This window comes from Vigna angularis, chromosome 1 (assembly GCF_016808095.1).
Source record: "Vigna angularis cultivar LongXiaoDou No.4 chromosome 1, ASM1680809v1, whole genome shotgun sequence".
In the NCBI taxonomy this organism is placed as follows: Eukaryota; Viridiplantae; Streptophyta; class Magnoliopsida; order Fabales; family Fabaceae; genus Vigna; species Vigna angularis.
The window spans coordinates 53,124,672-53,143,917 of NC_068970.1; the positions used below are offsets into that span (position 1 = coordinate 53,124,672).

General features: G+C 32.8%; 1 protein-coding gene and 1 long non-coding RNA gene across 4 annotated transcripts; one reads left to right on the forward strand and one right to left on the reverse strand.

The window, feature by feature from the left end:
• Positions 1–377: 377 nt before the first annotated feature.
• Positions 378–8,089, reverse strand: LOC108342421 (uncharacterized). Of its 3 annotated transcripts, none has more exons than XR_008246603.1 (4): positions 7,809–8,089; positions 7,327–7,424; positions 7,144–7,229; positions 378–6,522 (listed from the first exon to the last, which is right to left on the reverse strand). It is a non-coding gene; the product is annotated as an uncharacterized LOC108342421 (long non-coding RNA). The 3 variants fall into 3 exon arrangements; XR_008246604.1 differs by having other exon boundaries at positions 378–1,396; positions 7,144–7,223; positions 7,809–8,088; XR_001833382.2 differs by having other exon boundaries at positions 7,144–7,223; positions 7,809–8,088.
• Positions 8,090–8,418: 329 nt separating this feature from the next.
• Positions 8,419–15,340, forward strand: LOC108322202 (uncharacterized). Its single transcript, XM_017554228.2, has 12 exons — positions 8,419–8,883; positions 9,005–9,089; positions 10,062–10,192; positions 10,323–10,425; positions 10,577–10,591; positions 12,082–12,227; positions 12,335–12,530; positions 13,336–13,410; positions 13,662–13,778; positions 13,961–14,005; positions 14,648–14,746; positions 14,891–15,340. Exons 1-12 carry the CDS (start codon positions 8,594–8,596, stop codon positions 14,909–14,911), a joined length of 1,323 nt encoding a protein of 440 aa, XP_017409717.1. The 5' UTR covers positions 8,419–8,593; the 3' UTR covers positions 14,912–15,340.
• The last annotated feature ends 3,906 nt before the right edge of the window (positions 15,341–19,246 follow it).

Genomic DNA, 19,246 nt, shown 5'->3' on the forward strand with positions numbered 1-19,246 from the left:
TCTGTGAACCAAAGATGTTACTCCATGAACTTGCTTACTGCCAAACCATCCTTCGAGTCAAACATGGCTTGTTTTTCAATGATTCAAAATTCACTGACAACCTTTTGTAGGGAAAATTTTCGTACTGTTGTTTTTTACTTGTGGGAATTCTTATTATAAGAAATGGAAATTACAAATATAGATTAATAACTCTTTAACATGGCCATTTAGCAACTATTTTCTAATTTTAGTTATTTATTTGTGGTTCTATAGTTTGATGACACAGGTGATTGATTCTTGGTTATATTATTCCTCAAAATATATATTATTGTTTTAATCAATTTGAAATGATCATCTATTTTAATATATGGTAGGGTTCTTGTATTGTTATCTTTCACTTGATGTGAATCTTTTCTCGATGTCTAGAGCATAAATCGCTTTTGAATATACTATGGAAAGAACAATACTGATTACATACTTCCCAGAAAGTACATTATGTTAGTTAAAGATATATAAATTTCTCTCCTTTCCCATTTCATGCTTCATTTTTAATATTGCCTCTCCACCCTTAGCGTCCACAAACATCTTTGACATTCGCCTTCATGTAAAAACCATTTCCTTCAGAAGGTAATTTTTCATTTCAACACATGTTCAACCATCCCCCTTTCTTTCTCCTCTAACTACCTTCATATTCTAATGTCTTGGACCACTCAAATTCAGCCAGCTTACAATTGGTTATTTTAGGCATATCGCTGCACCTTTTTGTTTAATTGCTTGTCACGTGTCCCTTTTCTTTGGTCCCATTATTCTCTTGAATCAACCTCTTTGCAGCTACATTTGTTACATTACTTCTCCTTTAAAAGAAACCTTGTCATCAAGGTTGAATTTTGGAAAAGCCTGCATTATGGCAGTGACATCCTCCCAAGTTGCTTGACTATCTTCCAAACCTTCCCACTTGATTAAATGTTATTGCACTTGTTAATTCCTGAACTCTTGTTTGTAATATGGCTTCTGGCTGTAACACCGATCCAGTATCTGAATTTGTAATGGGAAATGGTACATATGGCTGAGCATGATCACCCTTACACAATTTGAGCTGTGAACGATGAAAGACTTGGTGAATTTTTGCAGACGAAGGCAAGAGAAGTTTATAAGCTATTTCCCCAGTCATCTCAATTATAGGAAAAGGTCCAAAATAGCGAAGACTGAGTTTCTGCTTTTTCCTTAGCAACATGAAATGTTGTCCATGGGGCTGAAGTTATACGAGTACCATATCACCAATCTCTAACAGCATCAGCTTTCTTTTTTAATCTGCCACTTCATGTGCTGTTGTGCCTTTTGTAAATTTAACTCCAGTCTGTTGGTTGTTGCATCCCTTTGGATGAATTGTTTCTGCAGACTCAAGAGGTCTTGGCTGCTGCTAGTATAAAATCCATGTCATTTGGAAATTAATATAAAATTACATAAATTGATAAAAGAATCTAAAGAACTATCATTGTCGGTGACTTTCAATATCTTCAAAGAATTTAGATTCACTAACGATTCTCTCGTGGCCAAAAATGTCTTCAACAACTTCATCTATCATAACCAATTGAAATATAATCAAATATAGTCTATAGTTAATCATTTAATGTAAAATAATTTTAAAAATAATAACATATAAACTTACGGTTAGGATTTTCAAAAAATCCATATAGCCAATTTTGAGTATAAATCAACATTTGCACACGCTCAAGAAAAACGAAGCTTTTATACTTCAAAAGTACACACCCACCTTTGCTAAAAGCTAACTCTAATCTCACATGGGAAAACTAAACACATCTCAAGCCATAATACATTATATTTTTCTCATTAGTTTTCAAATATTTGAGCACAACAAAATCTTCCCTATCTTCATCCTCATCTATTGTTGGTTCATCTAAATAGGCATATATCTTGTTCTTGCCAAGTATAGATTTGAATTCATTCTGATACATTTTAAAATCTTACAATACATATCACTTATCAAAACGAAACTAGAAAAAATGAAAACAATAAATACTAGGTAAAAAATGTTTACCGAAATAATCATTGATCTCTTCACCTCTTTCTTTCGGTATTGGATTGAGACATCAAGATGGATTCAGTAGGTGATTGGAAAAGAGAAACACTAGGAATAGACAAGAACTTTACATATTTTTTAAACAACATCTTGAACTTTTCTAATACTTTCTTTGTTTTCTCTACATAGGTCAGAGTATCCAATTTTTTATAATCCATTATAAAATCAACCTTTAGTTGTGGGTCAAGAATAACTCCAAAAACTAACTTCGTACTGTACTCCTTCCACTAAATTTCTCTTTCATATTACAAGTCATATCTTTTAAGGTGACATCTTCATTCAACAAATTCTCTTCAATGATTACTTGAATTTTCCAAATTTGCATAAAATACAAGTTTGAAGTGGGATAAGATGATCTATACATCATATTTGTAATCTTATAAAATGGTTATAAGAATTAACATATTTTCTCTCCCCTATTCCATTCCTGATAAGATGGACAACTTTTATCAATTCAAAAGCTTCTTTATATTTGATTTCACTTTCAAGAATTAAATAGGTCGAATTTCATCTTGTAGTCACATTTAATCTCAAACAAATGCATATTTATGCCAACATCACTAACACATTCTTTGAATTTGAGAGTTCTTACATCCAATGATTTAACATAATTAATACTCTCTCTAATACTATGAAGTGCTTTGCCAAGAACTTTTAAACCATCTTGAACAATCACATTAAGAGTGTGAGCACAACATCATACATGGAAAAACTCACCATCACATAATAAATTTCTATGAACACAAAGATGACTTTTCATAATGTCTTGCAAATTATTATTGGCAGAAGCATTGTCCAGGGTAATTAATAAATTTTCTTATCAATACCTCATTGTCTTAAGCAATCAAACACAATGTTTTCTTGTTCAACACCCGTGGGTGGTGGTTTTGTTCGACAAAAGTTAAAAATCTTATTAATTTCTAGTTTTCATCAATAAAGTGTGTAGTTAGACAAATGTATCCCTCAAAAGTAATTGCAGTCCAAACATCAGAGGTTAAACAAATTCTATTAGGAATCTTAGACATGTTTTGCTTAACTTTATCCTAATGTTCAATGTATTCCCTTTCCACATCTGCAATAGTGTTTATACATTTCATGTCAACATTAGGATTAATGTATTTTATCCATCTCTTATTCCTTCATATTCTACAAAATTATAAAGAAAACTATGTTTAGTTATGGTTGTCGCAAGAAACTTATGATGAATCTTTTGGTTGATTTTTCGTATCCCAAACTTTCCTTCTTGATAAAGATTCATATCCACATCTATGTTTGCAATACTTCTACACGCAATGACATGCCGACTTAAATGTGAAGTTCCATAATTGTTTTTAGTAATAGGGTATTTTCTAACTTTGGAGATTTTGTCACAATACTTGCTTGTAGCCTTTTCAATATCATCCTCGTTTTTCCTACTTTTGTGAAAAAAATCCAAACATTGAGACTTTTTTTTATTTGTGGTAACACTTTCAGATGTACCAAGAGTTTTAGATGCAAGATCATCAACCAAAATGAAAGGATTACTCTTAGTGTGGTCCATATTTAAAAGCTATTGCACATAGCTATTGTTTGGCAAATTTAAAAACCATTGCGCATGGAAATGTTTGGAAAACAACCATCCCACATTCATCACTCAAAAAACTCCCTAACATTCAGCAAAACTCCCATCTGCAATGGTTTTTAAATTTGTCAATCAATAGCTATGTGTAATAGCTTTTAAATATGAAGCACACTAAGAGTAATCCTTTGATTTTGGTTGATGATCTTACATCTGAAACTCCTAGTACATCTGAAAATGCTACCACAAATAAAAAAAGTCTCAAATGTTTGGAACTTTCTAATAGGAAAAGGCGAGGATGACATTGAAAAGGCTACAAGTAAGTATTGTGGCAAAAACTACAAAGTTGGAAAACACCCTATTACTAAAAACAATTATGGAACTTTACATTTAAGTCAGCATGTCAATAAGTGTAAAGTATTGCAAACTTAGATGTGGATCTGAATCTTTCTAAAAAAGAAAAGTTTGGGACACGAAAAATTAATCAAAAGATTCATCATAAGTTACTTACGAGAGCCATAATTAAACATGGTCTTCTTTATAATTTTGTAGAATATGAAGGAATCATAAGGTGGATAAAATACATTAATCCTAATGTTGACATGAAATGTAGGAAGAATACTGCTTTAGATGTGAAAAAGGAATGCATCCAATAGAAGATAAAGTTAAGCAAATCATGTCTAGGATTCCTAATAGAATTTGTTTAACCTTTGATGTTTGGACTAGAATTACTTCTGAGGGATATATTTGTTTAACTACATACTTAGTTGATGAAAATTGTAAATTAATAAGATTCTTAACTTTTGTCGAATGAAACCACCACCTACATGTGTTGAACTAGAAAACATTATGGTTGATTGCCTAAAACAATGAGGTATTGATAAGAAAATTTTCTTAATTATCCTGGACAATGCTTCTGCCAATAATAATTTGTAAGACATTCTAAAAAGTCATCTTTGTGTTCATAAAAATTTATTATGTGATGGTGAGTTTTTCCATGTATGATGTTGTGCTCACACTCTTAATGTGATGGTTCAAGGTGGTTTAAAGGTGTTTAACAAAACACTTCATAGTATTGGAGAGTATTAAGTATGTTAAATCATTGGATGGTAGCACTCTCGAATTCAAAAGATGTGTTAGTGATGTGAGCATAAATATGAGCATTTGTTTGAGATTAGATGTGACTACAAGATGAAATTCAACCTATTTTAATTCTTGAAAGTGCAATCAAATATAGAAAAACTTTTGAAATTCTCAAGGTGGTTGATAGAAATTATAAAAATTGTCCATCTTATGAAAAATGGAACTGGGGAGAGAAAATATGTCAATTCTTAGAACCATTTTATGAGATTACAAACATGATGTCTGGTTCATCTTATCCCACTTCAAACTTGTATTTTATGCAAATTTGGAAAATTCAACTTATCATTCAAGAGAATTTGTTGAATGAAGATGTCACCTTAAAGGATATGACTTGTAATATGAAAGAGAAGTTTCAAAAGTATTGGGAGGAGTAGAGTATTGGTTAGCTTTTGAAGCTATTCTTGACTCACGACTAAAGGTTGGTTTTATAGCATATTTTTATAAGAAATGAGATCATCTGACCTATGCAAAGAAAGAAAAAAAAGAAAAAGTGTTAGAGAGGTTCAAGAGGTTGTTTAAAGAATATGTAAAGAACTTGTATATCTCAGTGTTTCTCTTTCCCAATCACCTACTAAATCCATATGTCTCAGTCCAACCAAAGGGAAAAAGTTGAAGAGAGGATTATTTCAGTAAACATTTTATACTAATGTTCATTGTTTCACTTTTTTCTCATTTTCATAATTAATATGTAATGCATTGTAGGATCTTAAAATGTATCGAAATAAATCAAAATCTATCATTTGCAAGAACAAGATAGATGGTTATTTATGTGAACTAACCATAGATGAAGATGTAGACAGTGAAGATTTTGATGTGCCCAAACATTGGAAGACTGATGAGAATAGATTTGCTATATTGTCTATAATGGCTTGTGATGTGTTTAGTATTTCCTTTATTACAGTGGCATCAAAGTCAGTTTTTAGAAAAGGTGGGCGTGTACTTTCGAAATATAGAAGCTCCCTTCTTACTAAGCGTGTGCAAATGTTGATTTGTACTCAAAATTGACTATATGAATTTTTTGAAAATCCTGGCAATAAGTTTATATGTTATTATATTTAAAATTACTTTACACTAAATGATTAACTATAGACTAGTTGTTTGATTGTATTTCAATTGGTTATGATAGATGAAGTTGTTGAAAATATTTTTGGCCAAGAGGGAATCATTGGTGAGTCTAACATTTTTGAAGATGTTGAAAGTCTCCAACAATGATACTTCTTCAGGTTGTGTTATACAATTTATGCAATTTTATATTAATTTCCAAGTGACGTGGATTTTATGAATTGATTATCTTGAGAATTAAGATAGGAGATGGCATATAATATTGGGTTATGGGAATATTAATGCTAATTCATACATTCATAGTAGTAATGTTATCTGGACTGATTAAAAAATAATAATTCTAAGTTTTTGAATTCTCTGCATTTGATCACAAACATTTGAATTGGTGGTGAGGGACAAGTTCCTAATGGTAAATTTCAGATTGAGAAATACTGAAGTGGGTACAAGCTTGTGTTCTGCGTCAATAATGGCATACAAAGTTGTTTGGATATTGGGAAATTTGATGCAGAGAAGGGTGAGGATGCAAGATGCTTGACTACGAGTGCGCGGCAGCCCTTCAATATTGTGTTCGGAGAGGCTTTTGAAGATAATAAGGTTATTAAGTCAGTAGTTTGAATCAAATATCTCAACATGTTGAGTTAACGCAATCATTCTCTCTTTCTCTTGTGATTTGCATCACCTGAGTGAATAAAAGAGATATTAATGACTATGCTTTCTTCTGTTAGTTCTTTTTCTCTTTCGTTTCTTACAAACTTTTCGAAAGAAAAATATTAGGTTTAAAATTCTATCTCTACAATACATTGATACCACAATTCACGAGTGCAACAAAATGAAATACACAGTGTAGAAAAAAACAATTGCCATATGTTTATCTGTAGAAGTGTTTCTACTATGCAGTTCAAGTTGGGTTTATTGATGTAGAAGTGACTATTTTTTGTTTCTCCTTTTCTTTTATTATATTTTTCTCATGCTAAAATGGAAGACTCATGGACTGATCCCGACCTATAGAACTTTGGCAATATTTGGCCATGTAGGCTTTGTTAATGATAGATTTTTTTTTTCATTTTGTGAGCTTTTTTGATTCCAACCTACCTAAGGTTAGGGTCAAATCCTATTAAATGGACTGCTTTAACAGGTCTACTAATTACCATATCATTGACTAACTTCACATCAATATCCATATTTTCACTTCTCTTAAAATGCTTAGTATTGCATCTTTTCATTCGTTAATAGGTAAACAATTCGCACGAGTCCAGTTTTGCAATTCTGAAGAAAAAATCACCATTGAAATTTTACATACCTCAGTGTTTGGGATTTAGTTAGTATTCAACTCTGTTATGCTTCGTGGCATTTTCTGTCTCTGTTGATTCTACTTCAGGACTGGAACTTATTACAACATATCAGTTTAGCATAAGATCAAAGCAATATAAGGTTGTTTGAGAATAGGTTAGGATTAAGCCAAAAAAAGAAGTAAATTGAATACCTTTAGGCCTCTCCAGGTGGAGAAGTTGAAGTGGGGACTGAAAATGGATGCAAACGCAACACAGCTTCTTCCGTCTCAACTGGGTCGGATCTGAGTATCTGAAACAGAAGAAGAAAGGTTAAGAATGAAGAAATAATGAAAGTGTAAGCACAAAGAAATCAAAGAAAGATTAGTCTTGAAACACAGCTTGGTGTCATCCGCTTGTAGAGTGCTGCTGTCGAGAAAGAAATATTTTCATTTGGGGCACGGGAGTTAACCCAACCCTACTCCTATCCCAATCCACTCCATGGGAGCTTTGGGAGCAGGACCTTTTGAAAAGCTTCCTAATATGTGGGTCAAAAAAAATGGAACCTAACCCTAAAAATCTTTTGGAGCTTTGGGAGCAGGAACTTAATTTTTGGAGTATATTTTTCTTCATATAGCTTGGCCGATTGAGCTTCAGATCCGTCAAAGCGAGGAAAATCCAGCTTCACATTTCTCACCTGAAATGGTGGGTGGTTCGTATTGTCGCCAGCGGAGATAGATGCTTGGCCATTTTGATGGAGGTTTCTTCCAGCCTCCCAGTTCTGCTTTAGCTACGCATCCACCGTATTTTCCGATATCGAAGAGTGTTCTAGTTGCTTCTCTATCCTCTTTCACCATCTCCCACAAGACATGTTTTCTCTGCCATGTTCGCCGCACTAGAGCTCCAATGTAACAGTAATAGTATTCAGGAAACACAAAATATGAACGATAGAATGTTTTCTTAGTACACTTTCCTTGAATTTCTTTTCTAAGAATTTTTAATTCACCCAGGAAACTTTTTATTTAAAAACAAATTAATATACATCTCAAATTGATCGCAAACATAGTATATTTAGATTTTCTTTTTAATAAATTCTTTTATTTTATTTATGTCACCTAAACCTTATTTAAATTACTGCTTTACTGTTCAAAGTATTATCTTAAGTAATTAAAAAAAATTATTGAAAAAGAGTTAATTTTTATATAAGGAAAAAAAATCGACAATTTAATAGGGTAAAAAAAAATGTAAACTTGATAGAAAAATATATTTTTTATTAAAACCACGGAGTGAGTAAGAGTGTAAGGAAACAAACAGAGTGTAAGGTAGGGAAAAGGGGGTATCCATGCCCACCCGCATAGCAGAGTCAGTCGTGGTGATCTGATTTGAAGCCTTTGAATTGAAATTGAAATTGAAATTGAATGAATGGTAGAATTGAAGTGAAGAATCTTTCTGCATTTTGGAAGTGAATAAGAAGAAGAAGAGATGAGTCAGGGTCAAGGTCAGGGCCAGGGAGGAGGATCGCATTCCCTTGCGTTTCGTGTGATGCGTCTCTGCCGCCCTTCCTTCAACGTCGACCCTCCCCTCCGCCTCGACCTCACCGACATCTTCGTCGGTGAGGACCTTTTCGACGATCCTTCCGCCGCCCCCGCCCCCTCTCTTTACGCCGGCGCCAACGACAACTCCGATCCCAACTACCGCGACCGCTTCCTCCTCCACCACTTCTCCGACGCCATGGGCCTCTCTGGCCTCCTCGTTCTGCCTCAGTCATTCGGGTACTCTCTCTCCCTCTCTCTTTCTCTCTCTCTCTTTCTCTCTCTCTCTCTCTCTCTCTCTCTATTTCTTCAATTCAACTCGATCCATTCATTATTACTCACTCATACTCCCCATTTGTAGAGCTATTTATTTGGGAGAGACTTTCTGCAGCTATATAAGTATTAACAACAGCTCCAATTTTGAAGTCAGAGAAGTCATTATCAAGGTCCTCTTTCTAAATCTTCAATTCTTCTAATCCACTGTCATTCATGAATCAATTTTGTCACTCCCTGAGCTTACTGGAACTCCCTTGACACAAGTTTTAATGTTGGTTATATTGCAATATGTTACCTACCGTAGGAGGTTAATTAAAGCATTCTAAGGAATGTGGAAAGGAGATGGAATGTTCGTGTGATGCTTGAGAATCTCTCCATGTGTTGTTTAGCTCTTTCTCTAGTTCCAAGCCCCAGTTACTCTGTTTGATTAGCTGATATTATATAAATGAACTCTCTAACGATAACAGCTAAAAAATAGTCCTTCGTAGATATCACTATGGGAAGACTTTGTAATACATGTCTTCTTTTACTTTCTCATTCTGGAATGATCTTTCACTTGTACATTCTCTACTGATGATACCCTCCCACGGAATGCTTTAGCACAAGGCTGAAGGATATTGAGTGGGGTATTCGTTAGTTTAAAAAGCAGTAACCTTTTAGAGAGAGAAGGAAGGGGAGGAGGGTGCCGGGGGATGTATTAAAATTCTTTCTCCCTCTGATTCTGTTTTGTCTGCTCTTTTGTTTGATATCCTTCCTGCACTTGTAGACAGTGCTGGAATTAAATAAAATAAAATTCCTGAGCTCTCATAATTTCCATTCCTAGCTAGAAATATTTTCTCTGCTTCGTCACTATTCCATTGATATACCAATCATTCCAAGCTGATAGGCATTTATATGCATATGAGAGACTGATTTGCAGCAGAGTTTTGTGTTAATTTCTGGGTATCATATCCACATCTTTTTTATGTTTAATTTTATCTATGTTGCATGGATGGATTCGAAGAAGATTCTCTTACAGGCGTTGTAGTTGAATTTGAGCACCAAAATGTACATGTATTCATAATAGTTATAGTTCTGAATTTTTTTTTTAATCCTTTTGAGAAATTAATTTAAATAGTTATTCAAAACTTTGTAACTGACAGGCTGAAATTCAAACAGAAAGACAGAGAATACTTCTTTTAGACACATCAAAATCACCAGTTGAATCTATCCGTGCTGGTGGGCGTTATGATTTTATTGTAGAACATGATGTGAAAGAGCTTGGGCCTCACACGTAAGTTGTGACCCTCTATGTCCTTGTTTCAGTATGTTCATGCTTCCATATAATTTTATTTGGATTTACTAAGTTTCTTTTTTGTCTCATTTTTAATTTCTTACAATTTTGTGTGTGCAAATGCCCTTAGGCTTGTCTGCACTGCATTGTATAATGATGGTGATGGTGAGCGTAAATATCTTCCCCAATTTTTCAAGTTCATTGTTGCTAATCCACTTTCCGTTAGAACAAAGGTATTATTCTCTTTGATAATGATATTTGTTGAATTTGAAGTAAATTATGTTCTCCAATAAAACAATTATCGAGTACTTGGGTTACTAATGCTCACTATATGATCTTTCAATATTCGTATGACTTACATGTGTGTTGAAAACTTTTTTGCAGGTCCGTGTTATCAAGGTATGTCAATGATTTGTATATACTATTCAAGTGTAAGTGGATACTGTTTTCCTGGATAAACATGCTGTCAATGCAGTGAAATGATCTAATCATGTTCAGTGTGTAGTATATTTTTGTTAATGTTCAAAATTTTCAGATTACACCATTTAAAATATTGGGATTAGTATTATTTACTTGTCTATCGAAGGAAAGCATGATGAAACTTCTCTTTCTACAACTCGTTAGTATTAAAACAAACAATAAAATCCTTAATAGCACTATAGATGCAGTTTCCTTTTTAATTTTGGGTTTGTTTCAAGTACATTGTCATCCAATATACTTGATATCAGTTAGAAATTAAGAATCAATCAAAAGAAAATAGGCTATAATGAATGTGTATAATCTGTCTGTTCGTGTCATTTCATCTTTGTACTCTTTTAAACAATCAAATTTTGAAGTTTATTGCTTGTCCTATTTACATTTTTTTTAGATGCTATCAGCAATGAATCTAGCATAGCCAATCATAAAACAACATGAACTTACTATCTACAGCCCTATCCATTTATAATATATCCTTTACATTTTAGAAAAACCATTGGTAAATCATTACTACATGTTATAGGAAAAGAACAAACATTGAGCTGAAACCTTGTGTTTGAAACATGTACTAAATGAAAACATTCCTAATAATACATATATAATCTAGATATTCTTAATTATATAGGATCTACTCCTTATTTCTATAATTATAACGATACTCTTGGTTGTTGCAAAAAGTTATTGTCTCTCTCTGTAAGGTGGAGAAGGAATCTAGTAATCCTATAGCACTCTTTCGTGAAGAGCAATGATGCAGAAAAGCCTACAACCTTAAAATCTAATTATTGTTGCTTTTTTGTGATTTTTTATTTATTGATACATGATGGATCTTGTGTTACATATTTTTTTATTATTTTATACAAAAAAATCCATACATAATCTGATTATTTGATCGCTCAAGTTAAGTATGTGAAGTACTTTCAACTTACAAAATTTCTTGAACATAATTTATGTGTTCATTTGTTGAAAGCCTTCAGGCTGTCAAGGTTCTAGTCCTCAATATTGGATTGATGTCTAATCATCCCTACTCTTTTTAAACAAATCTTCATAATCAATAAAAATACCATCCATCAGGGTGATTGGTTTTGTTTTTATTTTTTCATTTTCAATTGATGTAATTTTACTAACAATTACACACAAAAAAAAACCACCTTCGTTTTGTTTTACAGTGTAAAAAATTTGTGAAGGAGATGGTAGAATCTGCATATACATTCTGTTGTTTTCATTTAATTTCCTTCACAAATTGCTGAAAAAATAGTAAATAAAACGAAAAAAAGAAATATCAATGAACACACAGTAATAAAAAATGAGAATGGAAACTAACCAACCACCTTCCAAGTTCTTCAATCTTTATGCTTGAAGAAATTGTCTTATGCTCTAATTCAATGTTGTGCGTCAATCTTAATCTGTTTCAGGAAACTACCTTTCTGGAAGCTTGTATTGAAAACCATACAAAATCGAACCTTTTCATGGACCAAGTTGATTTTGAACCTGCTCAGCATTATAGCGCAACAGTTCTTAAAGGTGATGGGCACCATTCTGAGAAAGATAGTCCTACAAGGTTAGTGCCATAGCATTTCTTTAGGGGTGAACCAAACTAGAATCAACAAATGCCAAACTAATGCATTTTATTATTGCTATTGATTATAAACCAAATTAAATTTTCAGGGAGACATTTAAGCCACCAATACTGATTAGATCTGGTGGAGGAATTTACAACTATCTCTATCAATTGACAACACCATCAGATGCTTTGGCTCAAACAAAAGCTGAAGGAAGTAATGTTCTTGGTAAACTCCAGATAACATGGCGAACAAATTTGGGTGAACCTGGTCGCCTGCAAACCCAACAAATATTGGGGACTGTAAGTGTTGTTTGTTCAATAATGATTAGTGTTGGAAGTCTCGTATTAACTAGTGATAAGACTAATTTAAAGTAATAAGTAGCTGAAAACCTCTCCTTATAAGCCAGTTTTGTAGGGTTGAGTTGGATTTAAAGTCCATTTCTTAACATGATATCAAAGCCAAGTTAGAGCTTATCCTAGTGAGATATGTGGTTTGTTAAACATATTATTTCACTTGTTATCGGATCACCCATTAATATCAAGTCTCACGCTCAAGATGTATATACGTTAGCATGAGGGGGTGTGTTAGAAATCTCACATCAACTAGAGATAAGGCTAATTTAGAGTATATAAGTGAGTGCAAACCTCACATTATAAGTTGGTTTTGTAAAATTGAGTTAGACTTAAAATTCACTTCTTAACAATTAGTTAATAAATGAAGTAGCTATCTGGTATGTTGAATGTTAAATTTCACTAAACATGACAAAGTTGATGGCCGAACCTCTTTGTTTCTGCATAACATGCATACGAATCTAGCATGACATGTTTACTTTATCCCTCTCACTTTTCAAAAATAATAATTGATGATAACATTATAGTGTTCAAATACTGATGGATGCATGGTAAATTGTTAAATTAGTAAATTTAATGCTTTAAAATTATGATCGTTTTTGTTTTCTGAATAAATTATGCCTCTGCTTCATTTTTCTGAATTATGCTTTCAAATTTAATATTCATGTTTAATGCTTTTCCTTCACTTTTCTGAATTATGGTAATTTAATTTTCTCATACACCAATATTTTTGTCTGGAAATTTTTCTTTGCAGCCAGCAACAAAGAAGGAAATTGAGTTGCAGGTTGTAGAGGTTCCATCTATAATTAACCTTCAAGAACCGTTTAGGGTAATTCTTTATATCTTATGCAGATCTCATGCTCATTATAAACTAGAAGCTGCATTTTTAATAACCTAGGTTTCTTCTGGGCTATGGGTCATTTTAAACCCTATGTAGCAGGCTAGCAGTTGGTGGTGGTCTATATACTAAGGGAATAGGATAGCTATTTCTAATTTCGTTGTACTTTTAATCGTTGAGTTTATTGTTCTAGAAGGGACAAACAAAAATTTGGAAGCTAAAGTTTTGTGTGTTGTTTGCAGATAAAGCTGAATCTTACAAATCAGACTGACAAAGAGCTGGGTCCATTTGAAGTAAGCTTATCTCAAAATGGTTCATATGGGGAGAGAGTAGTTACGATTAGTGGCCTTCAATCAATGGTAATACCTTTATCTGGATGTTCTGTCTTAGATTGTCAGTATTATACCTTTATTTTTCCCTGGTACATGGTGCCCCTTTATAAAAATTTATGATTTGGAGTATGATATTGCCATTGTGCACAATTCTAGTGCTTGAATTTTTCTTGCCGTTAACTGACCTAAGATGTTGGAAACCATTACAGGTTTTATCTCCGATTCAGGCTTTAGGATCAACAGATTTCCACCTGGTATGACTTTAAGAATTCTTGTGTAATATTTTTGGCAGTGGAGTCGAAATTTTGGAATCATTTACTTGACGAAATTTAGTCAGCTCCCATCCTACTTGATAAGTCATTCATTGATAATCATCAGTTTTCTTCACATGTGATAAAATAATGTTTTAAATGTAATACAATATATTTAATTATGAAATATGTATATATAATTCGGGACCTCTATTTATTATTTTGTTTTGGATCTATAAAATCGTGGGACCAGGCCTGTTTCGAGTGTTTTATTTATCCATATTAAGTTTGATAGTTCTTTGATACTGACTTCCCTCCGAGATTAGTGGGTAGATAATAAGTTAATAAAACAATCGCTATTCAATATTTGTTTGTATCATAATCAACTTTGGCAATTGCTTAACAACTGATTTATCTATTTAGGCCTCATTTTCCAGGATGTGACAAGACGCGTAGAAGTTAAAAATATTATGAAGAAAAACAAACGTTACAAGTTACAATATGGATTACTTCTTACTATCTTCAAATAAAGAGTAGTAATAAAAAAGTAGTGGTGAACGATACTATGAAGAAGAAAAGTAAAGTTTTAAATTACAATTCAGTGCATGGCATGGATTAATCTCACTACTTTTTACAAATATGCAGAATCTCATAGCTACTAAACCTGGAATTCAGAGAATTTCGGGAATTACTGTTTTTGATACTAGGGAGATGAAATCTTATGAACCACTTCCTGATTTAGAGGTTAGTTCAAGCTGTATGATTTGCTTCTGTTTCATGGGAAGCTACATGTTCCTTGTATCAAATTTCTATATCACACTTGACGTGTTCTTTGCCCTTCAAACCCCAAAAGTTAGTGCAACGTTCTGACTTCTTTAGTTAATGCAGATTTTTGTGGACACGGATTAAATTGTGGCTATTCCAGTTTGGTCAGAAGTGGTTGACAGTAACTTTGATCCGAGTTAAACGTTCCGTGTCATCAATGCGCCTAATATCAGACCTACCAAGTTCCCAATTGGCGATTCTTTGATGCCAGGAGTAGATTCTCTTCCAGTTAGGGCTTCATGATCATCAAAGCTTTATTGGACTAATTACAAGGTGCTGTAACTAAATTGGAGTAATGAGTGGTTGATTACTTGATGAGAGAATCACCAAGTCCGTATTTTTATTGGTTCAAGAGGCTCGGTTATTTTGATTATCATTGAAAACCAATCCATTGTTACGATGCAGTTATCCAACATCATCTCCTGTAGATGGTCTACTTTGCAGTTTTATACTAATGTATCTTAAGTACTGTGAATTATACTAATTATTAAAAGACTAAAATTTATTATCGAACTGCATTACTCTTTGCAAAGCTGAAGCGTGGGTAACTGTATAGTGCTTACATAAAAATATACTATTATCCTTTTATACGTTGATTAAGATAAAGCACACAAAGCAATTTATCATTTAGTTCTACGATGAAATAATTTTAATTGACTAAATAATATAGTGGACACTTATTATTCATTATTATTGCATCCACTTTTTAAGGATATTATTGAAAAAAGTAATACATATTTTTTTTATATTCCAAATTCATAAATACGAGTCAAATTAGAAATTGTAGGAATGAATAAATAATATAAAATATCTGTGGTCACTTTTTTTTAAAAAAAAATTGCTTTTGGTATATGATGAATAACTTCAAAGTAAACCTATAGCATGGAATTTTGAGTAATTTGTATAGGACTTTAAATTCAAATTTCATTGCAACCATTCTATATAAAACAACGTATTTACTTTTTCTGAGTTATATAAGACCAATATTATATATATTTTGACTATGGTTCCTTGTGAATTCATTTCGGCACATGAACCATATAAAGATAACAAATTACTTAATGAGACAAAATTCGAAACTACTTGTTTTCAACTTTCAATAATACAAGTTAAAAAGAATACAAAAGAAGGTTTAACATATTAATTTTTGTTGGATTGTCATTAGTTTCATTTCATTTTTTTAATTATATTTTTTACTATATCGTAACAAGGTGACCTTTTGGTTAAATTGACCATAAATCGTGAGTTCCAAAATGAGAAATAAGGTAACATTCTTTACCCGAATATATATCAATGACTAATTTTTAAATGTAAATAATTCTATTATTCTAATATCTAAAAAAATATTTTAGTTTGACAACGATATTGTTTGATTGTGATTGGAAAAGTGAGGCATTGGAGTGAGGGATTTGGTGTTTGCATTGTGTGTGTGGTTTTGTAGTGAAGTGAGTGTCAATTTCATTATATTGTCGGTTCTTGTTGAAGCCAATGGTGCCATCCTTTTGAAGTTTTTGTAGTTCCATTACAAGGTTAATCTACTCGTTATCATGGATAGAATAAAGGGCTGCTATTTGCTTCAGTGATTTTATTTTCTTGGATTATTATTATTATTATTATTATTATTATTATTATTATTATTATTGGATTATTATTTTGTTTGTTTTTCTTATACATTCAAATGTTTTGTCTCACTATTATTACATTGTTTTGGTCACCTGCTTCCTTACATCACCGATGGAAAAAATATATCCTACCGCTTTTTCATCATTATATATAAAAAATAATAATTTTCATCATTATATATAAAAAATAATAATTAAATATATTTTTAGTTCTTAAATTTTAATTTTAAAAATTAACAGATTAAAATTATTATATTCATTTATTTATAAAATTTAAAAACAAAATGTATCAAAAGTTTAAAGACGAATTTTAATTTTTAATCAAAATTTATAAATTAAAAACATATTTAATCTTAATTTAGAAACACAATTACAATACATGTAGTTATAATAACTTTAAAATTATTGTTTTTAATTCTTGAATGGAAAACTAAACATTAATGAGTTTAATAACCATAGCAAAAGAAACAATATATCTAAAAATAATAAACTTCGCTAAAATATATAAATTCTAATATGTAACTTTAATGTCATATAAGATAAAAAGAAAAATATACATAAATAGATAGAAGGATAATATTATGTAATAGATATAAAAAACTACGTATCTTATATATTAATAAGTGTTAGAAGGCATTACATTTCCTTAGTAATATTTAAATTTGCATATTTAGAGAAATTCGGAAAAGGATTTACTAATGTAGTAAAAATTGTTCCATCTTTCATGTCACAGATCACAAATGTCAAAAGTTCTTCGAGGACCTAATCAGTTCGGTGTGAACCAATCTTTAGTTATTGTTTAGTTCTCAATTTTTAGATCCAATCAAATCTACAAATTAACTTGAATAGTTTAATTATTTATCTCATATATAACCAAAACTAAATATATATCAAATATTGTTTATGCTAATTAGATGTTTATCTTATTTTACTCTATTGAATTCTTCATGTTCGAATGCTATTGCAATCTGATTGTTTTTTTTTTGTTAAGTAAAATCCGTATGATTTTTGTGTTATTAGAGTTACAGAGCCAACAACATATGACAGTGATGTGAGTCAGCATGTAAATTCTAATGTTTTCATTCCTCAAAACGTCGAAACCTCGTTCACTTTAGCCATTGATATTGTGCTATTGTTCTGTCCCCCACATTATCGTCTCCACTTTTTTTTATTGGTCTATGGTGAATTTTGTATCCTCTAAAAGTGGGAGGGTAGAATTTTGTTGTCGGAAACTATTATTAAGTAATGAGTGAGATATACAAAAAAAATTTCTTTAATCTCAAAATAATAAGTGTGCATGTTTGTGTGTAGTGGTTGAAAATTTAAAATGTAAATGTAAATTTCATCTTGACTAGATATAAGAAATTAAATAATATATAAAATAATTATATAGGTTAAGCTTATGTTTAATAGAGTGCATATTTAGTTAAGGTTTAATACTTAATTTTGTCCCAGTTTGGTTCGGAAATCTCAATTTAGTCCCTCTTTATAAAACTAATTGTAATGGATCCTTACTTGTAATTATGTGAGTCAAATTAGTCCCTTCTGTTAAATATAGGCAAACGGAGTTAATGGGCTGATGATGTGGCAGTAGTCACTGGTTAGGTGTCTAACACGTAATTGTGTGCGTGCTTATGTGGTGTTAGGGCAGCTGATTTTAAAATTGGGTTTTAATTAGAAATTGGGTTTATTTAATTGGGTTTATCTACAACACCATCTCCATCATCTTCTTCTTTGATTGACCTGAAACACTTAGTCTAAAACACCTCATAACCACAGCCCAAGGGCACTGGTTCCCTCGTTACTACTCACCCGTAACCGCCCCTCTCTGCTCATCATCCCCAACCACACTTCCCTTTCGCTCCCGATTCACCATTCTTCTCCGATGGCTGCCACCACAATCCCCAATCCCAACCCCCACAGATGCTGAGACGCTAACAATGGTCCACTCAAATGCACAACCAAGCACCCTCATCGTCAAGGGTTGTCGCCTCCGTCGCCTCTAATCAACGCCATCAGTAGCAGGTCCCCGCTCCTCTCGCCACTAGCCCAACTCCGATCGCCATCACTCCACTCTGAAGCCACCGAACCACCATCTTCTACCTCTGCGTATCTCTGTCCCCGCCGCTCCTTCCTCCAGCCCTCCACCGTCCTCCGTCGCACTCTCTCTACCACAACTCACCGCCGCCCTCACCATGGCTCTCGCCTCCCTCAGCAACAGCGCCCCCAAGCAATTAAATAAACCCAATTTCTAATTAAAACCCAATCTCTCGCCTCCCTCAGCAACAACAGACAAATCCAACGGAACCTCTCACCCGTGCAAAGGTTTCTCTCAATTCCCTCTTTGCGGATTCGGAGTTCGACGAACGTGCGAAGGTAGTAAAGGTTCTCTCTTTGGAAACGTTTCTTCTTTTAATTTCATCAGTGTGCTCACGGAGCTTAGGGTTTTGTCTCTCCCCTTCAACGCGTTGGAGGGGGAAATTCCCGAAGCAATTTGTGTAACATCCCAATTATTATAGCATTAAACTATAATAGAGTTCTTACATCATTGATACAATAGAACAGTTGATAGGAGGAGGAATAACAGTTTTCCTCATTATTATACAAACCCTCACTCATATTCAAACGAAAATATAGTTCACACTTAAAACATAGACTAAAATTATAAGGCTCAATCTTATAACTAAGCTTCCGTCGATCCTCCATCTAAAGCTTGCTCCACCGGCATATCGACAACTTCTGCTCCCATCCACCGGATGATCATCGCCAGACAAAATACATAACACAAAATAGCAAC